This window comes from Taudactylus pleione, unplaced genomic scaffold (assembly GCF_031769625.1).
Source record: "Taudactylus pleione unplaced genomic scaffold, aTauple2 ptg000634l, whole genome shotgun sequence".
In the NCBI taxonomy this organism is placed as follows: Eukaryota; Metazoa; Chordata; class Amphibia; order Anura; family Myobatrachidae; genus Taudactylus; species Taudactylus pleione.
The window spans coordinates 903,933-930,295 of NW_028285036.1; the positions used below are offsets into that span (position 1 = coordinate 903,933).

A 26,363-nucleotide genomic window follows, 5' to 3' on the forward strand; every position below is an offset into this window, starting at 1 on the left:
CGGTGACCCAGTCACCGCCGGAGAATAGACGTCGGGCGCATGCGCCCGGCATCCATTCTCCCTGTCTGCAGGGCTTGGGGGCTGCCCGGCCTGTATTCTCCCTGTCTGCAGGGCTTGGGGGCAGCCCGGCGTGTCCGTAAGTGCCGGGCACGCCCCAAGAGTGACCCCGCCCCCTTCTCGGGGGCGTGCACAAACTTGCCCTCTCTAGCTCCGGCGCCCTGCCTCGTGCCGGAGCTAGAGTGAACACTACTATAGACTGTAAACTCTCATCCTAACCCATCACTCTGTGCTCCTCACTCACTGTCTCTGCTCTCTGCGTCATCCCTGTCTGTCTGCTCCTCCCCTATAGACTGTAAGTTCTCATCCTAATCCATCACTCTGTGCTCCTCACTTACTGTCTCTGCTCTCTGTGTCATCCCTGTCTGTCTGTTCCTCCCTATAGACTGTAAACTCTCATCCTAATCCATCACTCTGTGCTCCTCACTCACTGTCTCTGCTCTCTGTGTCATCCCTGTCTGTCTGCTCCTCCCCTATAGACTGTAAGCTCTCCTCCTAACCCATCACTCTGTGCTCCTCACTCACTGTCTCTGCTCTCTGTGTCATCCCTGTCTGTCTGCTCCTCCCTATAGACTGTAAGATCTCATCCTAATCCATCACTCTGTGCTCCTCATTCACTGTCTCTTCCCTGTCTGTCTGCTCCTCCCCATAGACTGTAAGCTCTCATCCTAATCCATCACTCTGTGTTCCTCACTCACTGTCTCTGCTCTATGTGTCATCCCTGTCTGCCTGCTCCTCCCTATAGACTGTAAGCTCTCATCCTAATCCATCACTCTGTGCTCCTCACTCACTGTCTCTGCTCTCTGTGTCATCCCTGTCTGTCTGCTCCTCCCCTATAGACTGTAAACTCTCATCCATCACTCTGTGCTCCTCACTCACTGTCTCTGCTCTCTGTGTCATCCCTGTCTGTCTGCTCCTCCCCTATAGACTGTAAGCTCTCACCCTATCCGATCACTCTGTGCTCCTCACTCACTGTCTCTGCTCTGTGTGTCATCCCTGTCTGTCTGCTCCTCCCCTATAGACTGTAAACTCTCATCCTAATCCATCACTCTGTGCTCCTCACTCACTGTCTCTGCTCTCTGTGTCATCCCTGTCTGTCTGCTCCTCCCCTATAGACTGTAAACTCTCATCCTCATCCATCACTCTGTGCTCCTCACTCACTGTCTCTGCTCTCTGTGTCATCCCTGTCTGTCTGCTCCTCCCCTATAGACTGTAAGCTCTCACCCTATCCGATCACTCTGTGCTCCTCACTCACTGTCTCTGCTCTGTGTGTCATCCCTGTCTGTCTGATCCTCCCCTATAGACTGTAAACTCTCATCCTAATCCATCACTCTGTGTGTTTGTTTTAAGTAGCAGCCAATGAGAGTCTGTCAGACTCTCACTGACTGCTGCTGCGCCCACTGCCGGAGCCGCTCCATCTTCCGGCTCCTGCAGTGGGTAATGGGAGAGACGTAGCGGGCTGGCCTGGGAGGACAGACGGAGGAGCGGATGGCGGCGAGAATTCAGGTAAGTGTTTATTTTTTTTTATTACACGTGCCTACTGGGAGCGGGGAGACCACTACTGGCAGCATTGCAAGGGGGAGACCACTACTGGGGACTACTACTGGGGGCACTTCAAGGGGGGGACTACAACTTGGGGGGGACTACTACTAGGGGCACTACAAGGGGGGCGGGGACTACTACTGGGGGCACTTCAAGGGGGGTCTACAACTGGGGGGACTACTACTAGGGGCACTACAAGGGGGGGACTAATGGGGGCACTACAAGGGGTGACTACTACTAGGGGCACTGCATAGGGGGGAGGGGACTACTACTAAAGGCACTGCATAGGAGGGAGGGGACTACCACTGGGGGTACTGCATCGAGGGACCACTGCTGGGGGCTCTATATAAAGGGCAATACTGGGGGTACTGCATAGGGGGGAGACTACAACTGGGGCCACTATTTAAGGGGCACTGCATAAGGGTTACCACTACTGGGGGCACTATATAAGGGGCTTACTACTGGGGGCACAAGGGTTACCACTACTGGGGGCACTATATAAGGGGCTTACTACTGGGGGCACAAGGGGCACTGCACAGGAGGGACCACTACTGGGGCACTATATAATGGGCTTACTACTGGGGGCACAAGGGGCACTGCACGGGGGGGACCACAACTGGGGGCACTATATAAGGGGCTTACTACTGGGGGCACAAGGCGTACTGCACAGGGGGGACCACTACTGGGGGCACTGTATAAGGGGCACTGCACAGGGGGGACCACTACTGGGGGCCTGCATAAGGGGGCCCTCTCCTGGGGCACAGGGGGGCACTGCGTATGGGCACCACTAAAGGGGGCTGCCATTAATCTTTATTTTTACTTTACATTAATCCCATATGGACCTGCCTCCTCCCTGGAACATTTCGGGGGTGGGGGGCGCCGTAGCACGCACGTGCGCCGGGTACCCTGGCTACACGCTACTCCTCTGCCAGGGCCGCCTGCATGCATTTGCCCCCCAGGCTAAAAGTTGCCAGCCAGCCCCTGAGTAGTATAATATTAAAGACACAGGTGACTGAGTTACAAGCAGGGGTTAAGGTGGGGCGGAACTGCATTCTGTCACTTCTATTTGCTTCCACCGGCCCACCTAACCCCGGCGCCGCAGGGAGGCTCAATTTGCCGGGCACCTGCTGAGATTTTGTTACCAGCGGGTGCCCGGCTCCTTCCCCCGCAGCCGGAGGCTGGAGCTCACTACTGAACTCTGGCTTCCGGCTCCTCCCACGAGCACTATGGGAGAGACGTCATGACGTCTCTCCCATAGTTCAGTGGAGCAGCCAGGCGGACAGCAGAGGCGCCGGAGGCTGGAGCTCACTCCTGAGCTTCAACTCCTGCAGTGCACTTCCGACTCCTGCAGTGCACTATGGGAGTGACGTCTCTCCCATACTTCAGAGAAGAGCAGCGTCAGCCAGATGGACCAGACAGCAGCGAGCGCTGGAGCGGGGCTTAAGGTAAGTATTAGATTTTTTTTTTTTGGTGTGTGTAAGCTAGCTTCACTATAGGGGGCATTACTACTGGGGGCATTACTATTGGGGGTATTACTGAGGGGGCACTACTATTGGGGGCATTACTTAGGAGACATTACTATTGGGGGCATTACTACTGTGGGCATTACTCAGGAGGCATTACTATTGGGGGCATTATTACAGGAGGATTACTAATGGGGACACTATTACAGGAGGATTACTAATGGGGGTATTACATAGGGGCACTGCATAAGTGGCACCACTCCTGAGGCACTGCATTAAGGGGGGGGCTCTGATTAAGGAGCACCACTACTGTGGGCTCTGCATAAGAGGCACCACCACTGTGGGAACTGCATAAGGGGCGCTACCACTGCTGGGGCACTGCATAAGGGGTACTACCACTACTGGGGGCACTACCACTGCTGGGGCACTACCACTGCTGGGGCACTGGATAAGGGGCACTACCACTACTGGGGCACTACCACTGCTGGGGCACTGGATAAGGGGCACTACCACTGCTGTGATACCACAATCTTAATTCACATTACACCTCCCTTATTCATGTATGAGACACAGCAATGTCCCTTTTACACAATGTCCTCATTTCTGCCACTTATACACAATGCCCACAGTAGAAGTGCCCCTTATACAATGCCCCCAGTAGTGGTGCCCCTTATGAAGGCATAAGGGGCACTACCACTACTGGGGGGACTGCATAAGGGGCACTACCACTACTGGGGCACTGCATAAGGGGCACTACCACTACTGGGGGCACTGCATAAGGGGCACTACCACTACTGGGGGCACTGCATAAGGGGCACTACCACTACTGGGGGCACTGCATAAGGGGCACTACCACTGCTGAGGGCACTGCATAAGGGGCACTACCACTACTGGGGGCACTGCATAAGGGGCACTACCACTACTGGGGGCACTGCATAAGGGGCACTACCACTACTGGGGGCACTGCCACTGCTGGGGCACTGGATAAGGGGCACTACCACTGGTGGGGCACTACCACTGCTGGGGCACTGGATAAGGGGCACTACCACTGCTGTGATACCACAATCTTAATTCACATTACACCTCCCTTATTCATGTATGAGACACAGCAATGTCCCTTTTACACAATGCCTCATTTCTGCCACTTATACACAATGCCCACAGTAGAAGTGCCCCTTATACAATGCCCACAGCAGTGGTGCCCCTTATGCAGTGCCCCCAGTAGTGGTGCCCCTTATGAAGGCATAAGGGGCACTACCACTACTGGGGGGACTGCATAAGGGGCACTACCACTACTGGGGCACTGCATAAGGGGCACTACCACTACTGGGGGCACTGCATAAGGGGCACTACCACTACTGGGGGCACTGCATAAGGGGCACTACCACTGCTGAGGGCACTGCATAAGGGGCACTACCACTACTGGGGGCACTGCATAAGGGGCACTACCACTACTGGGGGCACTGCATAAGGGGCACTACCACTGGTGGGGCACTACCACTGCTGGGGCACTGGATAAGGGGCACTACCACTACTGGGGCACTACCACTGCTGGGGCACTGCATAAGCGGCACTACCACTACTGGGGGCACTGCATAAGGGGCACTATCACTACTGGGGGCACTGCATAAGGGGCACTGCCACTACTGGGGGCACTACCACTACTGGGGGCACTGCATAAGGGGCACCACCACTACTGGGGGCACTACCACTGCTGAGGACACTGCATAAGGGGCACTACCACTGCTGTGGGTATTGTATAAGGGGCACTTCTACTGTGGGCATTGTGTATAAGTGGCACAAATGAAGGCATTGTGTAAAAGGGGCACTGCTGTGTCTCATACATGAATAAGGGAGGTGTAATGTGAATCAAGATTGTGCTACTGTGTGGCGTAATTTGAATTGGAAATACTATTGTGTGACCACGACCCTTTCGTTTAAGACCACCACCCTTTTTTGGCGCTTCCTTTATAGTAAAAAAGCACAGAGGGGGGGGCAGTGAGTGTCACCACTTCTAGGACCACTTTAATCACTGGTCACAAGTAGAATAAAATAAATATCCCCAATAGTGGGGCCAAATAATCACAAAAATTGGGGCCTGAGGCAAACAGAAAACAAGGACCCCTCCCCAAACTACCACTCTATGGGGTAAATTTACTAAAATGAGTGTGTTTGGAAGTGGAGTTGTTGCCCATAGCAACCAATCAGATTCTACTTCACATTAAACTAGCACCTTCTCTAGAAGATAATAGGTTGCTAAAGGCAACATCTCCACTTCTAAAAACTCTCACTTTAGTAAATTTACCCCTATGTGCCTTAATATATCTACTATAATACAACAAGAGAAGAAAGCATCACTTACTAAGAACTCAAAACACATAAATCACTGTGATACACTTAGAGATATAGAGGTTATTCTTAGGTTAATATGAATGTAATAGAAACAACACAAATCGTCTAGTCGCTAATATATACTGTAGCACTGTAAGACTCAAAGGCCCTGATTCAGACCCACTCGCGAGCGGCTGTCCGCTCGCAAGTGGGTCGATGGTGCGCATGCGCCAGACGCGACGAGCGAAGGATTTTCCTTCGCTCGTTGTGTCTGATCAAAGGGGGCGTGCTGTCGATGTTGATTGACAGCACGCCCAGCCGGGGGTGTGCCTCCCTGACGGGGGCGTTCCCAAGGGAACGCCTACCGTCAGAAGCCGGCCCCACTGACATCACTAGTGATGTCAGTGGGAGTGATTTTGGCTCTGATAGAGCCAAAATCACTCCGGGCCTTGCGGTTGAAAAACTCAACCGCAGGCTCCGGCTCGCAGTGGCGATGGTCGCGATGGTCAAGACCATCGCGGCCATCAAACTGCACGCTCGTATATGCTGTGGGTTGTGACCCACAGCTATACGAGCGTCCAGGAGGACGCTCCATAATTATGGAGGGCGGCCCTCATTCAGAGCGTGCGCTCTGCTCAGAGCGTCCGGCTCTGAATGAGGGCCAAAGACCCTTCATATAATAAATGCCCATAAACAGAATAACTGAAATGTTATATATTGGATACCATGGTGCAGAAATGTCCAGGTAAGGGTCACGCCTGCTAACATGGTGGCTGGGGACACGAGCAGGAATAATACATGATCTCATACACAGCGAGCTCGGAGAGGACATTTGAAAATAAATCACACACGTGCCGATTGGGACCTGCAAGTCCTTTGGGCCTAAGGCAATTTGCCCCATAAACCTTGGTCCCTCAACCAGCCATAATTGCTGCAGGGAAGATGGAGGTATTACGTACAATTGTATGTATGTGACAGCAGACACTTAGTAACAGCAAATAATACAGCAAGCCGGTCAGGTACCAGATCCTGTGCAGCCACAAATGAGAAATATAACCCACCTGTGACATCTTCTATGAGCAATGGAAAGTAGCGATCATCTGACACCATATTACACAGGTGGGTGATTACAGGAAAATATTACTGCAAACCACAAAGCGCCAGTTCCCAAGCTGCAAAGCTGCAGATCTGAGTGCCACAGGCTTTGCCGCGAGTCCCGGTCATCACCTATGTATACGGGCAAATACGTGTTTAAATGCAGGGCAATGCCAAATCTCCGGAGCCAGGCAGCTAATGCACCTACTGAATTACTGCTGACACCCAAGCTTTGGGAGCTATTTCTATTGTGGCCGAAGGATGCTCATCTTCCCTGACTCCTAGTGGCTTCTAAATTTGACGTATTGGCTACTGAATGATACCTTATAATGGCCATCCTGATATATGTGTATGGCTGCCACTGTGGGGGTATCGGGGATCTCAGTGGTGAATGTGGTCTGTCCGCAGGTAACCTGTACCCACATGTAATGACGGAATCGATATGAAATCCCGGCTGCCACATGGCCGGAAGTTCGATTCCCGGCAGCGGCAGCCCGACAAAACAGCAGAGCCCGGCAGCGGAAGCCCGACAGCGCTGGAAATCCCGATCGTCCCTAAGGTAAGTATCTACTAACCTAACCCTCTAACCCTCCTTGGGGGTGCCTAACCCTAACCCCCCCGTTCCCCGCTGCCTAAACCTAAGTCCCCCGGGGGGGTGCCTAACCCTAAGTCCCCCCCGGGGGTGCCTAACCCTAACCCTCCCTCCCCCTAGCCTAACCCTAACCTCCCAGGGGGGTGCCTAACCCTAAGTCCCCCCCGGGTGCCCTAAACCTAACCCTCCCGCCCCCTGCGCAGCTGTCCGCTCGCGGCGCCCGGCATCCCTTCGATCGGGATGCCGGGCGCCGGTCTCCCGGCGGCGGGAAATTGACAGGCGTCTAGAAATAGACGTCGGTCATTTATCCCACGCCGGGATAAAGCAGTCGGGAAGCCGGCTGTCGGGATTCCGGCAGCCGGCTTCCCGATTGTATACTGTAATGACAAGGTATTGTGCTGCGGGAAGTTCATGGCTGTTATCCCATGTTCTGCAGGTGACCGCACACGACAATCTGATTCTTATATTATGAATAGGAGGCATTACCACCAGACAGGCGTCCTTCATACAGGAAAAGCACTTTGAAGTGACACAAAATGCTCATGAAAACCTACCCGAAGGGCAGGGAATGGCGGCTGTACTCTTCTGTGTGCGAGCGGCGGACAGTAAGTGCATCAGTGCAAGGAAAATGCAACATAAATCCAGATTATTGCCGTTTCATTAATGGCTCTTACACAGCAGCAGAGGGACTGAGATTAACAGGCGGAATCAATGAATAAATGTACGATAAAAACCTCATGACCTTGAGAAAATATAACCACATAATGTACTATAATAGGGACCACACAGGACATAAACGTCACGGCTGCAAATTATATATAACCAATAGGCAACGGCTGGGAAAGTCAACAAGCAAAGGTGCCAGCTGGTTGGCAAATAACCCAAGTCTGCCCGTGCATGTAAGCAGGTTATATTTTCCTATTATACCAATGAAAACAAATATACCTGAAGTTAGCAGAGCCACAATAGCAGCTAATCGTAATACGTATTGTCTTCAATTATCATCATCAGACAATGTACAGGGTGGTCCATAAGTGCAGAAACCCCTTTATAAAAAGGACATGAGTAAGGAAATATTAATACAATGTCTACACATATGCTATGGGAGTGGGGAAAAACTCTTTAGGGTATGTCACCACTAGGGCGACCATCTTGAAGTCGGCCATCTTGAACGCAACTCCAATTTTTTTCCTTAGAGAAGCCGGAAGACTCACCTGTGCGCCAGTCACCTGCGAGCTGTACATGCCAGTGATGGTGTCTATCAGGTTATGCGCTTCGTCAATGATCACCACCTGGTCCTTCAGCTTGATCCCGGACGCCCGCCGGGTGGAGTCGTGCAGCAGCATTTGGTACGGCAGCACCACCACCTGGAAGAGATCCCAAAATGTAACTGGAGAGGCGGTTACCTGACTGTAAGGGGCGACATCATGGAGTACACAGGGAAGAAGATGCTACAATACAAATTGTCATCGAAATATCTTGTAACATTACCAAACATACATTTAAAAGTCCTTATTCTGTGTGACAGTAGTTACCAATATTAATAATAATAATAGTCATCACTAAATACTCCCCATCTGAAATATCTGCATGTATATATGGGAATACAATTATTAGTTCCTATATATAAAGGTTTACTACATCCACACTTTTATATGTTATAGATGCAGCCTCCAATCTGTCAACAAACCCTAGACCCAGAAGAGGGAAAGCTCCAGGTGTTAACTATCCAATCAGAAGCCAGATGTTATTGGAGGTCTCGGATCAATAGTCTTCTGTCTCTCTCGTTATATCGGGATCATAGAGGATGGACTAGTGTCCACACTCATCTCCTGTGTCTCTCTATCACTAGGGACAGCAATATCGGACAACATCGGGATCACAGAGGATGGACTAGTGTCTACACTCCTCTCCTGTGTCTCTCTATCACTAGGGACAGCAATATCGGGATCACAGAGGATGGACTAGTGTCCACACTCCTCTCCTGTGTCTCTCTATCACTAGGGACAGCAATATCGGGATCAGAGAGGATGGACTAGTGTCCACACTCCTCTCCTGTGTCTCTATCACTGGGGACAGCAATATCGGGACAACATCGGGATCACAGAGGATGGACTAGTGTCCACACTCCTCTCCTGTGTCTCTCTATCACTGGGGACAGCAATATCGGGACAACATTGGGATCACAGAGGATGGACTAGTGTCCACACTCCTCTCCTGGGTCCCTATATCACTGGGGGCAGCAATATCAGGATCACAGAGGATGGACTAGTGTCTACACTCTTCTCCTGTGTCTCTATCACTGGGGTCAGCAATATCGGACAATATCGGGATCACAGAGGATGGACTAGTGTCCACACTCCTCTCCTGTGTCTCTATCACTGGGGACAGCAATATTGGACAATATCGGGATCACAGAGGATGGACTAGTGTCCACACTCCTCTCCTGTCTTTCTATCACTGGGGACAGCAATATCGGACAACAGCGGGATCACAGAGGATGGACTAGTGTCCACACTCCTCTCCTGTCTCTCTATCACTAGGGACAGCAACATCGGGATCACAGAGGATGGACTAGTGTCTACACTCTTCTCCTGTGTCTCTATCACTAGGTTCAGCAATATCGGACAATATCGGGATCACAGAGGATGGACTAGTGTCCACACTCCTCTCCTGTGTCTCTCTATGACTAGGGACAGCAATATCAGACAACAGTGGGGTCGCAGAAGATGGACTAGTGTCCACACTCCTCTCCTGTGTCTCTCTATCACTGGGGACAGCAATATCGGACAACAGCGGGATCAGAGAGGATGGACTAGTGTCCATACTCCTCTCCTGGGTCTCTATATCACTGGGGGCAGCAATTTCGGGATCACAGAGGATGGACTAGTGTCCACACTTCTCTCCTATGTATCTCTATCACTAGGGACAGCAATATCGGGACAACATCGGGATCACAGAGGATGGACTAGTGTCCACACTCCTCTCCTTTTTCTCTATCACTGGGGGCAGCAATATCGGGACATTGGGATCACAGAAGATGGACTAGTGTCCACACTCCTCTCCTGTGTCTCTATCACTGGGGATAGCCATATCGGAAAAACAGCGGGATCACAGAGGATGGACTAGTGTCCACACTCCTCTCCTGTGTCTCTCTATGACTAGGGACAGCAATATCGGACAACAGCGGGGTCGCAGAAGATGGACTAGTGTCCACACTCCTCTCCTGTGTCTCTATCACTGGGGACAGCAATATCGGGATCACAGAGCAGTGTTCTCCCCAGGCTATTTTTGGTGGGTGCACCACCCAGCACTTTGGGAGCCTGCAAGTGGGGACAGTATCTGGGAACTATATAAAAAGGACCAAATCCTACAAACTTTGCAGCTTTTTCATAATCAGGCGACTGGGCCCCTAACAAGAAGAGGAAAATGAATATATAAAATGTTATTTCAAGTTTAACTCATAATGTCAGGGTTTAAAACATTTTTTTATTGCAAAGGTCCCCACCCGGCTACTTCATGATGCCACCCGGCTGGAAAAAATTTCTGGGGAGAGCACTGCAGAGGATGGACTAGTGTCCAGTCCACACTCCTCTCCTGTCTCTCTATCACTGGGGACAGCAATATCGGGACAACATCGGAATCACAGAGGATGGACTAGTGTCCACACTCCTCTCCTGTGTCTCTATCACTGGGGACAGCAATATCGGGACAACATCGGAATCACAGAGGATGGACTAGTGTCCACACTCCTCTCCTGTGTCTCTCTATCACTGGGGACAGCATTATCGGGACAACATCGGGATCACAGAGAATGGACTAGTGACCACACTCCTCTCCTGTCTCTCTATCACTGGGGACAGCAATATCGGGACAACATCGGAATCACAGAGGATGGACTAGTGTCCACACTCCTCTCCTGTGTCTCTCTATCACTGGGGACAGCATTATCGGGACAACATCGGGATCACAGAGGATGGACTAGTGACCACACTCCTCTCCTGTCTCTCTATCACTGGGGACAGCATTATCGGGACAACATCGGAATCACAGAGGATGGACTAGTGTCCACACTCCTCTCCTATCTCTCTATCACTGGGGACAGCAATATCGGGACAACATCGGAATCACAGAGGATGGACTAGTGTCCACACTCCTCTCCTGTCTATCACTGGGGACAGCAATATCGGGACAACATCGGAATCACAGAGGATGGACTAGTGTCCACACTCCTCTCCTGTCTCTCTATCACTGGGGACAGCAATATCGGGACAACATCGGGATCACAGAGGATGGACTAATGTTCACACTCCTCTCCTATCTCTCTATCACTGGGGACAGCAATATCGGGACAACATCGGAATCACAGAGGATGGACTAGTGTCCACACTCCTCTCCTGTGTCTCTCTATCACTGGGGACAGCAATATCGGGACAACATTGGGATCACAGAGGATGGATTAGTGTCCACACTCCTCTCCTGTCTCTCTATCACTGGGGACAGCAATATCGGGATCACAGAGAATGGACTAGTGTCAACACTTCTCTCCTATGTATCTCTATCACTGGGGACAGCAATATCAGGATCACAGAGGATGGACTAGTGTCCACACTCCACTCCTGTCTCTCTATCACTGGGGACAACAATATCGGGATAACATCGGAATCACAGAGGATGGACTAGTGTCCACACTCCTCTCCTGTCTCTCTATCACTGGGGACAGCAATATCGGGACAACATCGGGATCACAGAGGATGGATTAGTGTCCACACTCCTCTCCTGTCTCTCTATCACTGGGAACAGCAATATCGGGATCACAGAGAATGGACTAGTGTCAACACTTCTCTCCTATGTATCTCTATCAGTGGGGACAGCAATATTGGGATGTATAGCCATACGCATTTTCATTGTGCATGCGCAGTACGGACATACGTATCTAATTTACAAAAGTAATTAGCATACATCCAACTCTAATTGAGCCTCTTAAAGTTTTTATTTAATCTCTAAAACCCTCAGTCTCAGTTTGTTAACGTTCCTCCTTCTGTCTCATTATTTAGATACGAACTACCATTCTGATAGGTTCTTCTCTCTCTGCCCATCGGTGCCAGCTCACCTGTGCGGCAGGTATTGCATAACGGCTGGCGTAATATGGGCAAGCTTTCACCTCCCGGGCCTGGGTCACCAGCTGCTCAATGTCCTTCACCTCTACGAAGACCTCATCCCGCAGGAGCTGCATCTGCTCGTAGGAATAGAAAGGACAGGTGGGCCGGCTAACACGTCGCTTTTTCACCTCCGATTCCTCCGTTTTCTTCTCTGCAAATGGCGATAGAAGATTCTTTAAATACACCACATCAGCCCAGCTATGTCCAAACGAGAACCATGAACAGCCGGGCTGAGGAAAGTGTAAAGCGAACTGCACAAGCTAGACTGCAGGAGGTTCTGCAATAAGTATGAGAAGGCATCTGCCTAAGGGGTCTATTTACTAAGCAGTGTTAGGAGACAGAGTGAAAAGTGATAAGAAAGTGATAAGGTGCCAGCCAATCAGCTCCCAACTGTCATTTTTCAAACACAGCCTGTGAGATGACAGTTGGGAGCTGGTTGGCTGGCACCTTACCACTTTTCACTCTGGGCCTGATTCAGAGCCGCTCGTAAGCGGCCGCTCGTTCGCTCTGAGCGATGTTCGCACAACTGCGCATGCGTATGGGTCGTAAAAAACAGTCATTGTGGTCGGAAATCGCGCGCGCGTAAAACAGCGAGGTGTAACGAATGGTCAAAACGGGCGTTTAATGCGTGTGCATAATTAACAAAGCAGCGTCATCGATCACGTCACTTGGTTGTCTTTGAGCCTGAACTGCTCGCAGTGATTGCGGGAAGTAAATCCTACCACAAGCACTGCGAGCAATTCAGATGCCTTTCGATGTTCCCGATTAATCTAATAAATAACGGAGATGACGTATGATGCGAATGGCCAGGGGGTGTCTTTACAAAATAGCGAGCGCATTTATCGGACGCTCGTTCAGACATAGAGGCGTCCACATACCGCAAAGAGCGAGCGCTCAATTTAAATATCCGGCCCCTTTTTTAGAACGAGCGTCCGCAAATAGCGTCCGGGTCTGAATCAGGCCCTCTGACACCTAACACTGCTTAGTAAATAGATCCCTATATGTGTGTGAGCAAAAATACAAAGCAAAAATAAAATCAGTAACTTAAGGGATGGAAATACACATATAGAGGGCAGTGGCTGTATTACGGTGGGGGGTGCGCCCACACTATCGGGTATGTGCCTAGCACAAAAAGAGATAGGCTTCCCCTTATTCCCCCCAGTCCCTTGTAATCCCCTTCTCACTAATCCCCACCGGTTACTGAACATTCCTATTCTGTTAGTACAGACACCCGGAGTGTATGGGAGACGTCTCACACTAGTGACTGTTACTGCAGCTTTCTCATATAGAATAAATCTGCATTTTAGGCTCCTTTTATTGAATAGTCTCTTACTCACCGTGCCTGTTCTTCTGCATCTCCATACAGCGATCATTGATCATCTGCGCGGTCCCCAGACGTCGCACCTCGTCATTCACACACATGTTCTGTGGACACATGTTACATCCTGATCAGCCTTGTGTGTTGTACAGTATGTCACAGTCATGTCACTGATGAGATGCTCGAATGCACATGTGTCTCACTAAGGGCTATAAGTGCTGCATTAGAGCTGTCAGTCACACATTACAGTGTACAGTCGCTATTAGCCATTCAGATTGATGCGGTACGTGAAGGAAATTAGGATTCAGCCCTGCACTATTTATTTAATTTATTTTAAATTGCTCATTAATGGTTAATGTGATAGGTTCAGTGTATTTGTTAGGATAAGGTGATATAATGCTCAGTAAAGGAGAGGGGTATATTTGCTTTGGGGAATAAATCGCACATGTATATCGTACAGTCTGGGGCTACATATCTGAGAGTGCTTCCACTTTACACACTGTTAATGTCGGCAAGGAAAGGATAACGCTCAGTGATTATGGGCTACAAGTGTCACGACTTGAGTCCCAGTACTGGATCCTTGCGACCTTGGATAAGACTGTCTCCATGTGTCCCAGGTGCCATACACCAGCAGGTGAGCTGGGTAGGGGAACTTGTCTGTGTACAGCACTGTATACAATGGTATGCACTATACAAAATGAATCAATAGGAATAATATAGTGCTGACTACTACTAGAACCCCTATTTTTCTATACTGATAAGAGGACTATTAGAGAAATAGCAGCACATAAAGGGGCATATTCAATTAAGTGCGAAAAAGTCAGTTTCTGCGTAGAAGTATCGCCGGTGACGTCATTTTCGCCAGGCGAAAACTTATCCCCGTATTCAATTCCAAAGACTTCTCGCCGGTGCGGAGAGTCAATGCATTGGAATAGGTGAAAAAGTTTTGCCTTTGAATAGATGTCGAAAAAAAGTGCAGAATTAGGGTTTTGGGGTGCAAACGTGCGAAACCACCCAGCACCCTTGGGACAGCCCCCTAAAGGAAAACTGTGTCAAAAAAAAAAAAAAAAGTCAAAAATACTTGAGAACCCCAAAAAAGCACTTTAATTTTTGGGGCGAAAAATACCAAAGTTGGGGGACAAACTTAACAACTAGTGAAATAGACTCCAGTGCGGGCCCCCCAAGTATTTTTAAGATTGCAGGTGCTTGCGGCAGGTGGATTTTTTAAGTTTTTTAAAACTTCACTTGAGCAACTTTAAAATATGCTAGCCCCCATTTTTATGTACCCCAAATTTGCTGGGACTAGTTATTTTCTGCAAAAAACACTGCTAAATGCTCTTCTTCACCACTTATGCAAAGACGCTAATTAGCAGCGATTGAGATCATTTAAGTACCCGAAATACCTTCAGCAGGGCTATTTGGGGGTATCTATAGTGATCCCCAATGTCAGTGCATCTTTTGGGGGGTGTCAGGCTGATTTCCCCAAATCAGACAGCACTTTTTCGCCAGGTCCGAATTCTCCGGGTCCCGTTTTTGCCGATTTTTAATTGAATACGGGGATAAGCGGGGACGAGTGCGATACTTTTTCGCATGGAAAACCAGCGATGTCGTCGAAAAGTACGCGACTTTTCGCACCTAATTGAATATGCCCCAAAGTCACAAGAATGGAAAAACCTGTGAGAGAGCTGAGAATTGGTAATGGGTGTTGGATACGACACCTCCTCCTCCCTCCTCATTAGAGGAACCTATGTATAGTGATATGCCTCATCCAGGCTGACATTCTCAATGAAAGATCTCCACCTGGCCTACTGCTAGACCCCGGTCAGGTCAAACTAATGAGACAGAGGGCCTGATTCAGACCCGGTCGCAAGCGCTTGCAACCGGGTCGATGGTGGTCCACTGGGCATGGGTACTACGGAGCCGGCTCCGTCATGCGCATGCGCGAGACCCGGATAGCGATGGGCGCTCTGCCGCTCCGGGTCTCGCAACAAAGGGGGCGAGCTGTCGATGGTGAGTAACAGCTCGCCCCCTTTGGTAGGCGGGCCGGCCACGAAGGAACGCCTGCCATTTGGGGGCGGCCCCACTGACATCACCAGTGATGTCAGTGAGAGAGCTTCCGGCTCTATTAGAGCCGGAAGCTCTCTGGGGCTTGCGGCCACGAGACCCTACCACAAGGGTCTCATCACCAAGCCCGATGGTCGCGATGGTCTTGACCATCGCAACCATCATCCTGGCCGCTCGCAATAGCTGTGGATGGTCACCCACAGCTATGCGAGCGGCCAGGCGGCCGCTCCTTAAAAAAAACAAAAAAAAACGCCCTGATTCAGAGCGAGCGCTCTGTCAGAGCGTCCGGCTCTGAATCAGGCCCAGAGTTTATTATGTTACTCCTGAATAAAGATGAAGGCCCAGCGGAACGTCTATTGCTTGGTTCTGCACAGCACAAGCTCTGGAAGAGGGTCGTACCCAGTTACGGGCGACGCATTGTGATTGAATCTCCACTACGGCTGAAGAGGTGCAACTGGGAGATCACATATAGGTAAAGCTCAGTGAGGATGTGTTGGCGCAACTGCGAGCTGAACAGAAGCGCGCACTCACGGGTTTCCAGGCGAATCTGCTGTATACTGTATACGCTGGTACTAGCGAGCACCCATGATGGTGACAACTAGTAAACCAATTTTAACGAAAGGGACGGGCGCACTGCAAGATTCATACAAATCTGCATACAGGCGGATATACGCATTTTCATTCTGCGCACGCAATGCGGGAGAACATGCACCCGATTATATGGGCAACTCCGCCTAAGGCCCAATGAGATTACTGAATGTGGATATTTATAATGTGTAGTTATCATGGGGTCCCCTCGGAGTCACACAGGGGCTCATGCTGACCACACGTTACGTACACAATGTACTACATGACCGGACAGTGTTGTTAATGGTTAATAAGGTCACATCCGCCATGTAGAAGGAAATCAGACCAAGACGCAAAGAGAAAATGAAAGTATTAATTAAGATTTAATCCATTTCCTGCCCCTTTAAAACATCTAGTGGGGATTTGCTCTATTCTTACAGTTCCAGTGATAATATCATTGTAATAATACAACCAGATCACAGATGCAGACACAATCAGCCAATCAGAAGCGGACACGGATCGTCGTCATCATCATCAGACCACAAGTGGTCCGGAACCCGCAAATGGTCTACCGCCAAACAAGTCATTTTTCACCAACATTCCATTACCGTACTTTGAGCGCGGTTACACGCTCCCTACAACCACCCGTCCCCCTTAGAGCGAGTATTGAGTGCAAAATGTCTTGGTCGCCACTGGGCCAGATGTGTAAGAAATGGCTGGAAAAACGCACAATTTTGGGGTAAAAAGGCACAAATTCCGTTTCCGTCCAGCTCTGACCACCATTTTGCTTCCAAATTAAAAACTGCTGGTAGATGTTGTTCATAAGAACCCGTAAGAGCTAATACCTTTCCTTCGCTACACCCACACGCGAGCTAGCGAGCTATCCTGCAGGCGAGCTAACCTCCACGTCTCCTTCAGCCGTACTTCTCTTTCCGCTCACATGCTCACATCATTCCGCTTAATAGTATTACTATTTATAGCGTTGTGTACTGCACTGCATACATTACAGGGTAGGTGATGTTCAGTAGCGACAGAGCAGCGATGCCAAATGACAGTTCTGTACGGAGACCGTCCTGGAGTGGGGACATTGTGTGACAGCGTGCCAGGCTGATGCATGGGTGACGGAAAGTGGCACCTTGGAATATTTATCTCTCTCCTCGGCGATGGTGTCAGCACTTTACAAGTTTTCTTCAACAAACTTGAGGAGATGCCGTCCTGGGCGGGTGACTGTAATCTGCATTTAGGTCACTGGGAAAGTTAAATCGTCTCTCTATAAACCAGCAGCAAAAGCCTTAATATAAATGTACCGTACGGCGCTGGGCAACTTCATACAAAATTCAGTGTTTTACATTAAAAATAAAGTTTAAATGCCAAAATTAACTCTATTTTTTAATGTCACAAACTGCCTGTCAATCAAGTTTGGTTTCTACACAAAAAAAAAAAAAAAGGCATGGGGGCGGGGTTATATTTATGCTTATGCTAAATCATGTTGCTAGGAGGGGGGTATAGAGGGTCTTCCAGGAGTTTGGCATTGTAAGAGTGTCTGTGACTCCTCCCCTTTCTAGCTCCTCCTCCCGCGGTGTGCTCGGACATGTTTCTATGTTTCTAACGAGGTCGCACAGAACAAAACCAGAGAATAAAACGAAATAACGTCACCACGGAAAAACATGTCACCTTGTGTATTCTCAACAGCTGGACGAGAGGGTAAAATGGTGGCCGCGCACTGCCAGCCCCACTGTGCCTGACTCCGGCCGGGCACCAACTAAAACTGAGGTGCCTGTGGCTCGGGGGCGGGGTATAGAGGAGGATGGACCCAAGTCCATCCTTGGAGCAGCAAAAGCTTTAACTGCATGGAGCCCGTGGATCCAGATCCAGCTATACCCCCCCCCAGGTCAACCCTGTGGATCCCCTGTGGACCCTGAAGAAGAAACAGCTTGTGTAGAGAACGCAGGTGGAAGTCACTAATTTAGTAAGCCGGGCTCCATTGTTCCTGCCGTAAAGTAAGCATGTCTGATCTCTGAATGTGTACTTGCTTGGTTTGATGCATGCCGTCATCACTTACAAAGAACAAAAGATCATCAATGTTCTGAGCTCAAGAGTCCTGTTTCCATAGATCTTCAATTACGCCTCTTACTCTGAAGGACTAAAAGCCTGGAAAAATGCTGCAATCACAATGTCCTAATTAAATGAAATTTAGAAACCACCTTAGGCTGAAAGATGTCTTTCTTCTAAGAACAGCCCTATCCTCATGCAAAATGAGGTGTGGAGATCTGCAAGACAAGAGACCCTAGATGCAAAGACCATCTGTGTTGTACAGATAGACAGGAAGACGAATGTTTTCCCTGAAAGGGGTCTCTGCTCCACTAACTCCAAGGGGTAAATGTAATGGAATTGGTATGAAATACCGCCGGCCGCATGGTTCGATTCCCGGCAGCGGCAGGCCGACATCAGCAGAGATCCCGGCAGCGGAAGCCCGACAGCGCTGGAAATCGTGGATAGGTGAGTATCTACTAACCTAACCCCCTAACCCTCCTTAGGGGTGCCTAACCCTAACCTCCCCCCCAAGTGCCTAACCGTAATCCCCCCTCTAAGTGCCTAACCCTAACCACCCCCTTCCCCGCCGCCTAAACCTAAATCCCCCAGGGGGGTGCCTAACCCTAAGTCCCCCCCGGGGGTGCCTATCCCTAACCCTCCCGGGGGGGTGCCTAACCCTAAGTCCCCCCGGGAGCCCTAAACCTAACCCTCCTCCCCCGCGGCTGTCCGCTGGTGGCGCCCGGCATCCCTACGATCGGGATGCCGGGCGCCAATCTCCCGGCGTCGGGGAAATGCGGGTGTCTACATCTAGACGCCCGGCATTTCACCCTTGCCGGGATATGACAGTCGGGAAGCCGGCTGCCGGTATTTAGGCAGTCGGCTTCCCGATTGCATACCAATGTAATAGGGTCTGAGTTTTTTCTACGGGACAAAATTGTACTCTCTCGCACATGTAAAGTGTCCCACCACTCTGCAAATGTAATAGCCTGCAAACTTGTGAGTTCGTGGCTATTACATTTCGTATGAAAACTCGGACCTTGAAATGTGACTTTAATCACAAGGTCCGAGTTACACAAAAGCAGTGAGATCCGTGAAGGTTTAGGTGTTAAAAAACAAAAACATTAGTAAAATGTAAAAAAAAAAACACAGTACCGCATTGGTGTGCCCCACAGAATACAAGGAGAGGGTATATTAACCATTGTCTATACCGTACATCATTGTATTATATACATCATTGTATTTTATAGGAAGCCTCTATCTAAATCAGTACAAAAATAAATTATGCTGAATATATTTTAAAAAATGCACAATTTCTTTTTATTTCGGTTTTCAATGGATAAATGAATGTTCCTTCCGTATGGTAAAGTTTGTCTCGGCAGAGGCTGGTAGCACCGTGATTTATTAGGTATGTAGTTATGTGACCGGCGGCCACAAGACCGCCGGTCACAATCCCGATGGCAGAATGCCGGCTAGGGATATATGATAGGCGTCGAGATACTGACGCCCATCATAATCCCAATGCCGGAATCCGGAAAGACGCGGGTCCAAACGAGGTAAGTCTGGGGCGCCCATCCTCTTAGCTGCGGGGGGAGGGTTAGGTTTATGGCACCCCAGGGGGGGGACTTAGGGTTAGGCACCCACCCAGGGAGGGTTAGGCTAGGGGAAGGGGGGGTTAGGGTTAGGCACCCCCCCGGGAGGGTTAGGTTCAGGGTGCGGGGAGGGGGGTTAGGCACCCCTGGGGGGAGGTTAAGGTTAGGCCTAGGGGGGGGGAGGTTAGGGTTAGGCACCCATAAGGGAGGGTTAGGGTTGGGGGGTGGTTGGGGGGAAGAGGGGAGGGTTAGTGGGTGGAGAGGGGTGGGATAGATTACTTACCTGCCGCTGTCGGGATTTCCTCCCTTCGGCCAGACGCTGTCGGGATTTGAACTGGCGGCATTTCAATCCCATTCTGACTTCTTATAATGGCCTGCCATCTGCGTCACCAGCAAGTACAACATGGCAAATGCCAAAGGGTTAGATCTACAGTGGCTTAGAGGAGGGGGGCTGCCGCCGCCGAAAAAACTCACCCCGAGGGGGACTCACCGCCGGAGTAGCCAGTTACTGTCCTGGTCCCGGCGCCTGCAACATCGATGTAACAGGCGCCGGGACCGGCGCATGTGCACTAGCGTCGTAGAGCCGCGCATGTGCATTTTCACCGGCTTTCAAAGGGCTGCATGGTCTGTAGTGGCTTCCTCCTTGAAGCCTCTCTCTGCAATAGCATCTGGGACTGGCTGTCCCAGGGGGAGGAGACACCTGATTAGAGGAGGAGGAGACACCAGGGGGAGGAGACACCTGATTAGAGGAGGAGGAGACACCAGGGGGAGGAGACACCTGATTAGAGGAGGAGGAGACACCAGGGGGAGGAGACACCTGATTAGAGGAGGAGGAGACACCAGGGGGAGGAGACACCTGATTAGAGGAGGAGGAGACACCAGGGGGAGGAGACACCTGATTAGAGGAGGAGGAGACACCAGGGGGAGGAGACACCTGATTAGAGGAGGAGGAGACACCAGGGGGAGGAGACACCTGATTAGAGGAGGAGGAGACACCAGGGGGAGGAGACACCTGATTAGAGGAGGAGGAGACACCAGGGGGAGGAGACACCTGATTAGAGGAGGAGGAGACACCAGGGGGAGGAGACACCTGATTAGAGGCGGAGGAGACACCAGGGGGAGGAGACACCTGATTAGAGGAGGAGGAGACACATCCCCCTGAGACTGCCTGTTGTGTATCTGACTGGCAGATGGAGCTCCCAATAGGAAGCCACTGCCAGTCACAGTGCAGAGAGTGCAGTCACGGACTACACAGAGGTGGCGGATATTACTGGGGGGGCTGCAGCCTGGCAGCCCCTAGGCACAATCCGCCACTGGTCTACATTAATATTACAATGGAGGTTTCTGACCCCAATATTAGTGACCCTGTGATAACACTCTTAGGGCCTCATTCAGAGACGGACACTAACACAATTTTCTCGCAGAACGAGCGTTTGCCATTGCGCATACGTACACACCGCACATGCGATCAGGCATGCGTACAGGAATCCATCGCCAAGTGAGTGACAGACTGCCAGCGTTTGGGGGGGCTGGTAATAGGGAGTGGTGACAAAAACGGCAGGCGTGCCCGCCCGTTTAAACGCCGTTATATGGGCGTGCATAAATTAGTCACTGCGATTGCCTACGCAGCTCCGCGTGTCAGGAGAGCTCCCATGGCTGCGGCAGGACAGACCTGCCGCAAGGGTAATATGGCCGCCGGTGTTTACGTAGTTCTGCGTACTTGCGCGCAGGTGAGAAGGCAGCAGGTGATCTTTGCTGACATTTGCATATTTCCACAACTGCATTGCGTACGAATACGCGGTTGCAATCGCATTAGCGTCCATCTCTGAATCAGGCCCTTATTGCCGCGTGCACCAATGTACTTAGATCAATGTGAATGTTTCTAGGTTCTGTTATTAATGTAACCTAAAAGACAATGAATAACACACTGGGATTGGTAAGAGAAAGGTCACCTGCCGGGACCCCAGAGACACCACCCTGGTCTCCTCGCTGAAGGGGCTTTTCTGTAGCTCATGGACAAACTGAGAGAGCTGAGAGTGAGTACGGCTGCAGTAATAGATCTGTGTGAGAGACAACGATATATATTATATGATAAAGTTACATAATACACAACAAAGCAGCAATAACAGATCACAAATCGCACTGCGGGAGGAAACACTTCCCAAATCATCATCTAATTATCACTTCCATCTAATAACCACTGTAATCTCAGCAGGATGTTTCCCGACCAAGATTATCAGAGTTACGTTAATGAATGATCTACTCAGTGCATAAATAGAGCTTATATAGAGTGGTCACTCATTGTGATCTATGGAAACTACAGGAATCGGTTCGATTCCTGGCAGCGGCAGCCCGACAGATGGACAGATCCCTGCAGCGGCAGCCTGACAGATGGACAGATCCCTGCAGCGGCAGCCCGACAGCGCTGGAAATCCCGATCGTCCTAAGGTAAGTATATACTAACCTAATCCTCCCAGTAAGTGCCTAACCCTAACCCCCTCTTCTCCACTGCCTAACCTAAGGCCCCCCCGGGGGTGCCTAACCCTAACCCTCCCGGGGGGGTGCCTAACCCTAAGTCCCCCCCCGGGTGCCCTAAACCTAACCCTCCCCCCCCCCCCCCCGCGGCTGTCCGCTTGCAGCGCCCGGCATCCCTACGAACGGGATGCCGGGCGCCTGTCTCCCGGTGTCGGTGAAATGAGCGGCGTCTACATCTGGACGCCGGGTTTTTCACCATCACCGGGATATGACAGTCGGGAAGCCGGCTGTCGGTATAATGTCAGCCGGCTTCCTGACTGCATCCCGAAACTGCCTCCTCCAAACCATGGTTAGTAAAGGGATCGGAGGCCTCGTCCTGCCCTGGAGGGGTCAGTGGGGGCTGCTGACAGAGCGTCTGTACAATCATTTAGTCCATATTAGTGTAGATGGCAATAACTTGAGGCCAAATCACCAGTCATATACTAAACCATCCTACCAGCGTGTACTAGGCACCACAGGGCAAAGATGGCTGTGCCAAGATCAAGGGCACCATATGGGCAAACATTAAAACTATACCAAACGACCCGTAACTTCTGTCTTACCTTAGTCACATGCTCTTCTTCCAAGTCATCCTCCTCATCCGCTCTGTCAGCCGATGAGACACAAAAAAACATTATTAAACCAAACAGAATGGCATGGAACAATCCACCCCGGCCAAAACCTGTCCGTGTGCGTCTCCATCCCACAGCGGCGGCCCCTGGAGCGGACGTCACCTGCACAGATGTCTCTCGCTTACGGTGAACGTGTGGTTTCTCTTTGTTTGCTTCCAGAGCGAATGCCAATCTTATTTATAAAGCACGGTTAAGCCGTGTCAGTACAGATACAGCACACGTGTCAGTACGTGTCAGTACAGATACAGCACACGGACATCTGAAAAGCCCGTTCCGACCAAAAACATTATACCGCTGTCCCCGCTCAGTCATACACAGTGACAAGCGTCACATTACACTATGCGATGCGCTACGTGACAGCCAGTGTCAGGTCAGCTGAGCTCCTGCTCGGTGATTGTGCAAATTCATTTAAAAAGGAGAAGTAAAAACCAAACAGTTATATAAAATGATCCTTTCCCCCTGTCAGTCTTAAGTTTAATACAGTGGTCGGGGAACAGGGGTATATTACCCCACATGGGGTAAAAATTAAATTCCTGGGGGTAATGGACGGAGAGCTGGGCATGCATATGAATCATTGTATAATATAATATAACATAGAATGATTCATATGCATGCCCGGCTGTGCCGCAGGGAGGCTCTAAGCCGGACGCCCGCTGAGATATTATTACCAGCGGGCGCCCGGCTCCTTCCCTGCAGCGCCGCGTTAGCCGGAAGCTGAAGTTCTCTTCCGCCTCTCTCCATGCGCACTATGACGTCTCTCCCATAGTTCTGAGGTGCAGCTGGGTGGACAGGACAGCGGTGGATGCAGGAGCGGGGATTAAGGTAAGTGTTTTTTTTGTACAAGCGGCACTACAGGGGCATTATATGTGGGCACTACTACAGGGGCATTATATCGGGGCACTACTACAGGGGCACTACTACAGGGGCATTATATGGGGGCACTACTACATGGGCATTATATGGGGGCACTACTACAGGGGCATAACTATGGGGGCACTACTACAGGGGCATATATGGGGGCACTACTACAGGGGCATAACTACAGGGGCATAACTATGGGGACATTACTACAGGGGGATAACTATGGGGACACTACTACAGGGGCATAACTACAGGGGCACTACTACAGGGGCATAACTACGGGGGCACTACTACAGGGGCATATCTATGGGGGCACTACTACAGGGGCATATCTATGGGGACACTACTACGGGGGCATAACTATGGGGGCACTACTACGGGGGTATAACTATGGGGGCACTACTACAGGGGAATAACTATGGGGGCACTGCTACAGGGGCATAATATGGGGGCACTACTACAGGGGCATAACTATGGGGGCACTACTACAGGGGCATAACTAGGGGGGCATAACTAGGGGCACTACTACAGGGGCATAACTACAGGGGCATAACTACAAGGGCACTACTACAGGGGCATAACTATGGGGGCACTACTAAAGGGGCATAACTATGGGGGCACTACTACAGGGTATTATATGGGGCACTACTACAGGGGCATTATATGGGGGCACTACTACAGGGGCATTATATGGGGGCACTACTACAGGGGCATAACTATGGGGGCACTACTACATGGGCGTAAGTATGGGGGCACTACTACAGGGGCATAACTATGGGGGCACTACTACAGGGGCATAACTATGGGGACATAACTATGGGGGCACAACTATGGGGCACTACTACAGGGGCATTGTATGGGGGCACTACTACAGGGGCACTACTACAGGGGCATTATATGGGGGCACTACTACAGGGGCATAACTATGGGGGCACTACTATATGATTTCCTTCCTTTCAAATCAAGGGGGTAACGTCGGCGTATCTAAATATATTTTGGGGTAAAAGGTAAAAAAGTTCCCTGACCTCTGGTGTAATGTGTCATATTCCAAAATGAGGTTACAGTCAGCTGCCATTTTTGCTTGATTGCAAACTATATTTTGAATTAGGGTCATAGCAACTTGTGACTGGAACTTAACACCACGGTCCCTGTATTCCCCAACAGGACGAAGAGCTGAAATGACTGTAAATGTAAACTGCAGGTGACAAGCGAGAACATAGCGTGTCCTACGTGGCTCCTTTCTTTGTGTCTTCATCACTCTCGTATTCTGCGACAACCAGCTCTTCCTCTTCTTCCTCCAGGGCCGGGGCCTCTCCGCCGGGGGACAGCATCCGCTGACTGAGCTGCAGAAGCCGCACCGTCTCATCCTCCTCCCTCTGCAGACACAGGAGGAGAAGGAGACAGAGAGCTGAAGTACAGGATCACACAGATCCGGGCTGCATACTGTATTATTATACGGTGAGACGCCGCAGGGGGCAGAGCGGCGTAACTAGGTATTTAAAGGCCTCATAGCAAAAGTGTGTAAAGGCCCCTATGTACCACCCAATGGTGAAAAATGTATATAACACATGTAACTGTGACAATGGAGATGGGCCCCACCCTCAGCTATGGGCCCCATAGCAGCTCTACTCCTTGTACCTATGGTAGTTACGCCCATGGGCAGAGGTCTGCACTCATGTAGGAAATGTAAAAGCGCATTTCGCGTTTGCATCCAACTTAACATAAGCCCCATTGTTGCTGTTACAAAATGAGCGAAAATTTATTTATAAAGCAAACAATGAAATGTATGATACATAGAGGGGTATTCAATATGGGAGCGAAAACATCGTTTTTGCGTTAATATCGGAGGTATGACGTCTTTATCGCAGGTTTTACTTTTACACCGTATTCAATTTCAAAGACTTATCGCAGTTTTGAAAAAGTCTTTGATAAAAAACGGGGATAACTTTTCACCACTGAATAGGTGTCGAAAAAAAGTGCAGAATTGGGGTTTAGGGGTGCAGGCTTCAAAAAAATAGCCTGCACCCCTGGGAATGACATTTTAAAAATAACTGTGTCAAAAAAAATGTTAAAAAAAATAGGGACACCCCAAAATATTAATTAAAAAATTGGGGTGAAAAAAAAATTGGAAAAAATTGTTTAAAACTAGGGAAATAGGTTCAGGGCTATTCTGTAAATATGCGGCAGGTGTATTCTAGAATAGATTATTAGCGGCAGGTGTATTCTAGAGTAGATTATTAGCGGCAGGTGTATTCTAGAATAGATTATTAGCGGCAGGTGTATTCTAGAATAGATTATTAGCGGCAGGTGTATTCTAGAGTAGATTATTAGCGGCAGGTGTATTCTAGAATAGATTATTAGCGGCAGGTGTATTCTAGAATAGATTATTAGCGGCAGGTGTATTATAGGATAGATTATTAGCGGCAGGTGTTTTCTAGAATAGATTATTAGCGGCAGGTGTATTATAGGATAGATTATTAGCGGCAGGTGTTTTCTAGAATAGATTATTAGCGGCAGGTGTATTATAGGATAGATTATTAGC

General features: G+C 50.0%; 1 protein-coding gene across 2 annotated transcripts in view; it reads right to left on the reverse strand.

Annotated features, from left to right (window-relative positions):
- DDX11 (DEAD/H-box helicase 11) overlaps nt 1-26,363 on the reverse strand; it is a 107,430-nt gene that overhangs the window by 64,253 nt on the left and 16,814 nt on the right. For both annotated transcript variants that reach the window (XM_088454898.1, XM_088454900.1), the window contains exons 5-10: nt 25,052-25,197; nt 22,892-22,934; nt 21,767-21,874; nt 13,580-13,667; nt 12,194-12,393; nt 8,295-8,447 (exon numbers count right to left, since the gene is read on the reverse strand). In XM_088454898.1, coding sequence (XP_088311024.1) covers nt 8,295-8,447; nt 12,194-12,393; nt 13,580-13,667; nt 21,767-21,874; nt 22,892-22,934; nt 25,052-25,197 — 738 coding nt within the window. The remainder of the gene's footprint in view (nt 1-8,294; nt 8,448-12,193; nt 12,394-13,579; nt 13,668-21,766; nt 21,875-22,891; nt 22,935-25,051; nt 25,198-26,363) is intronic.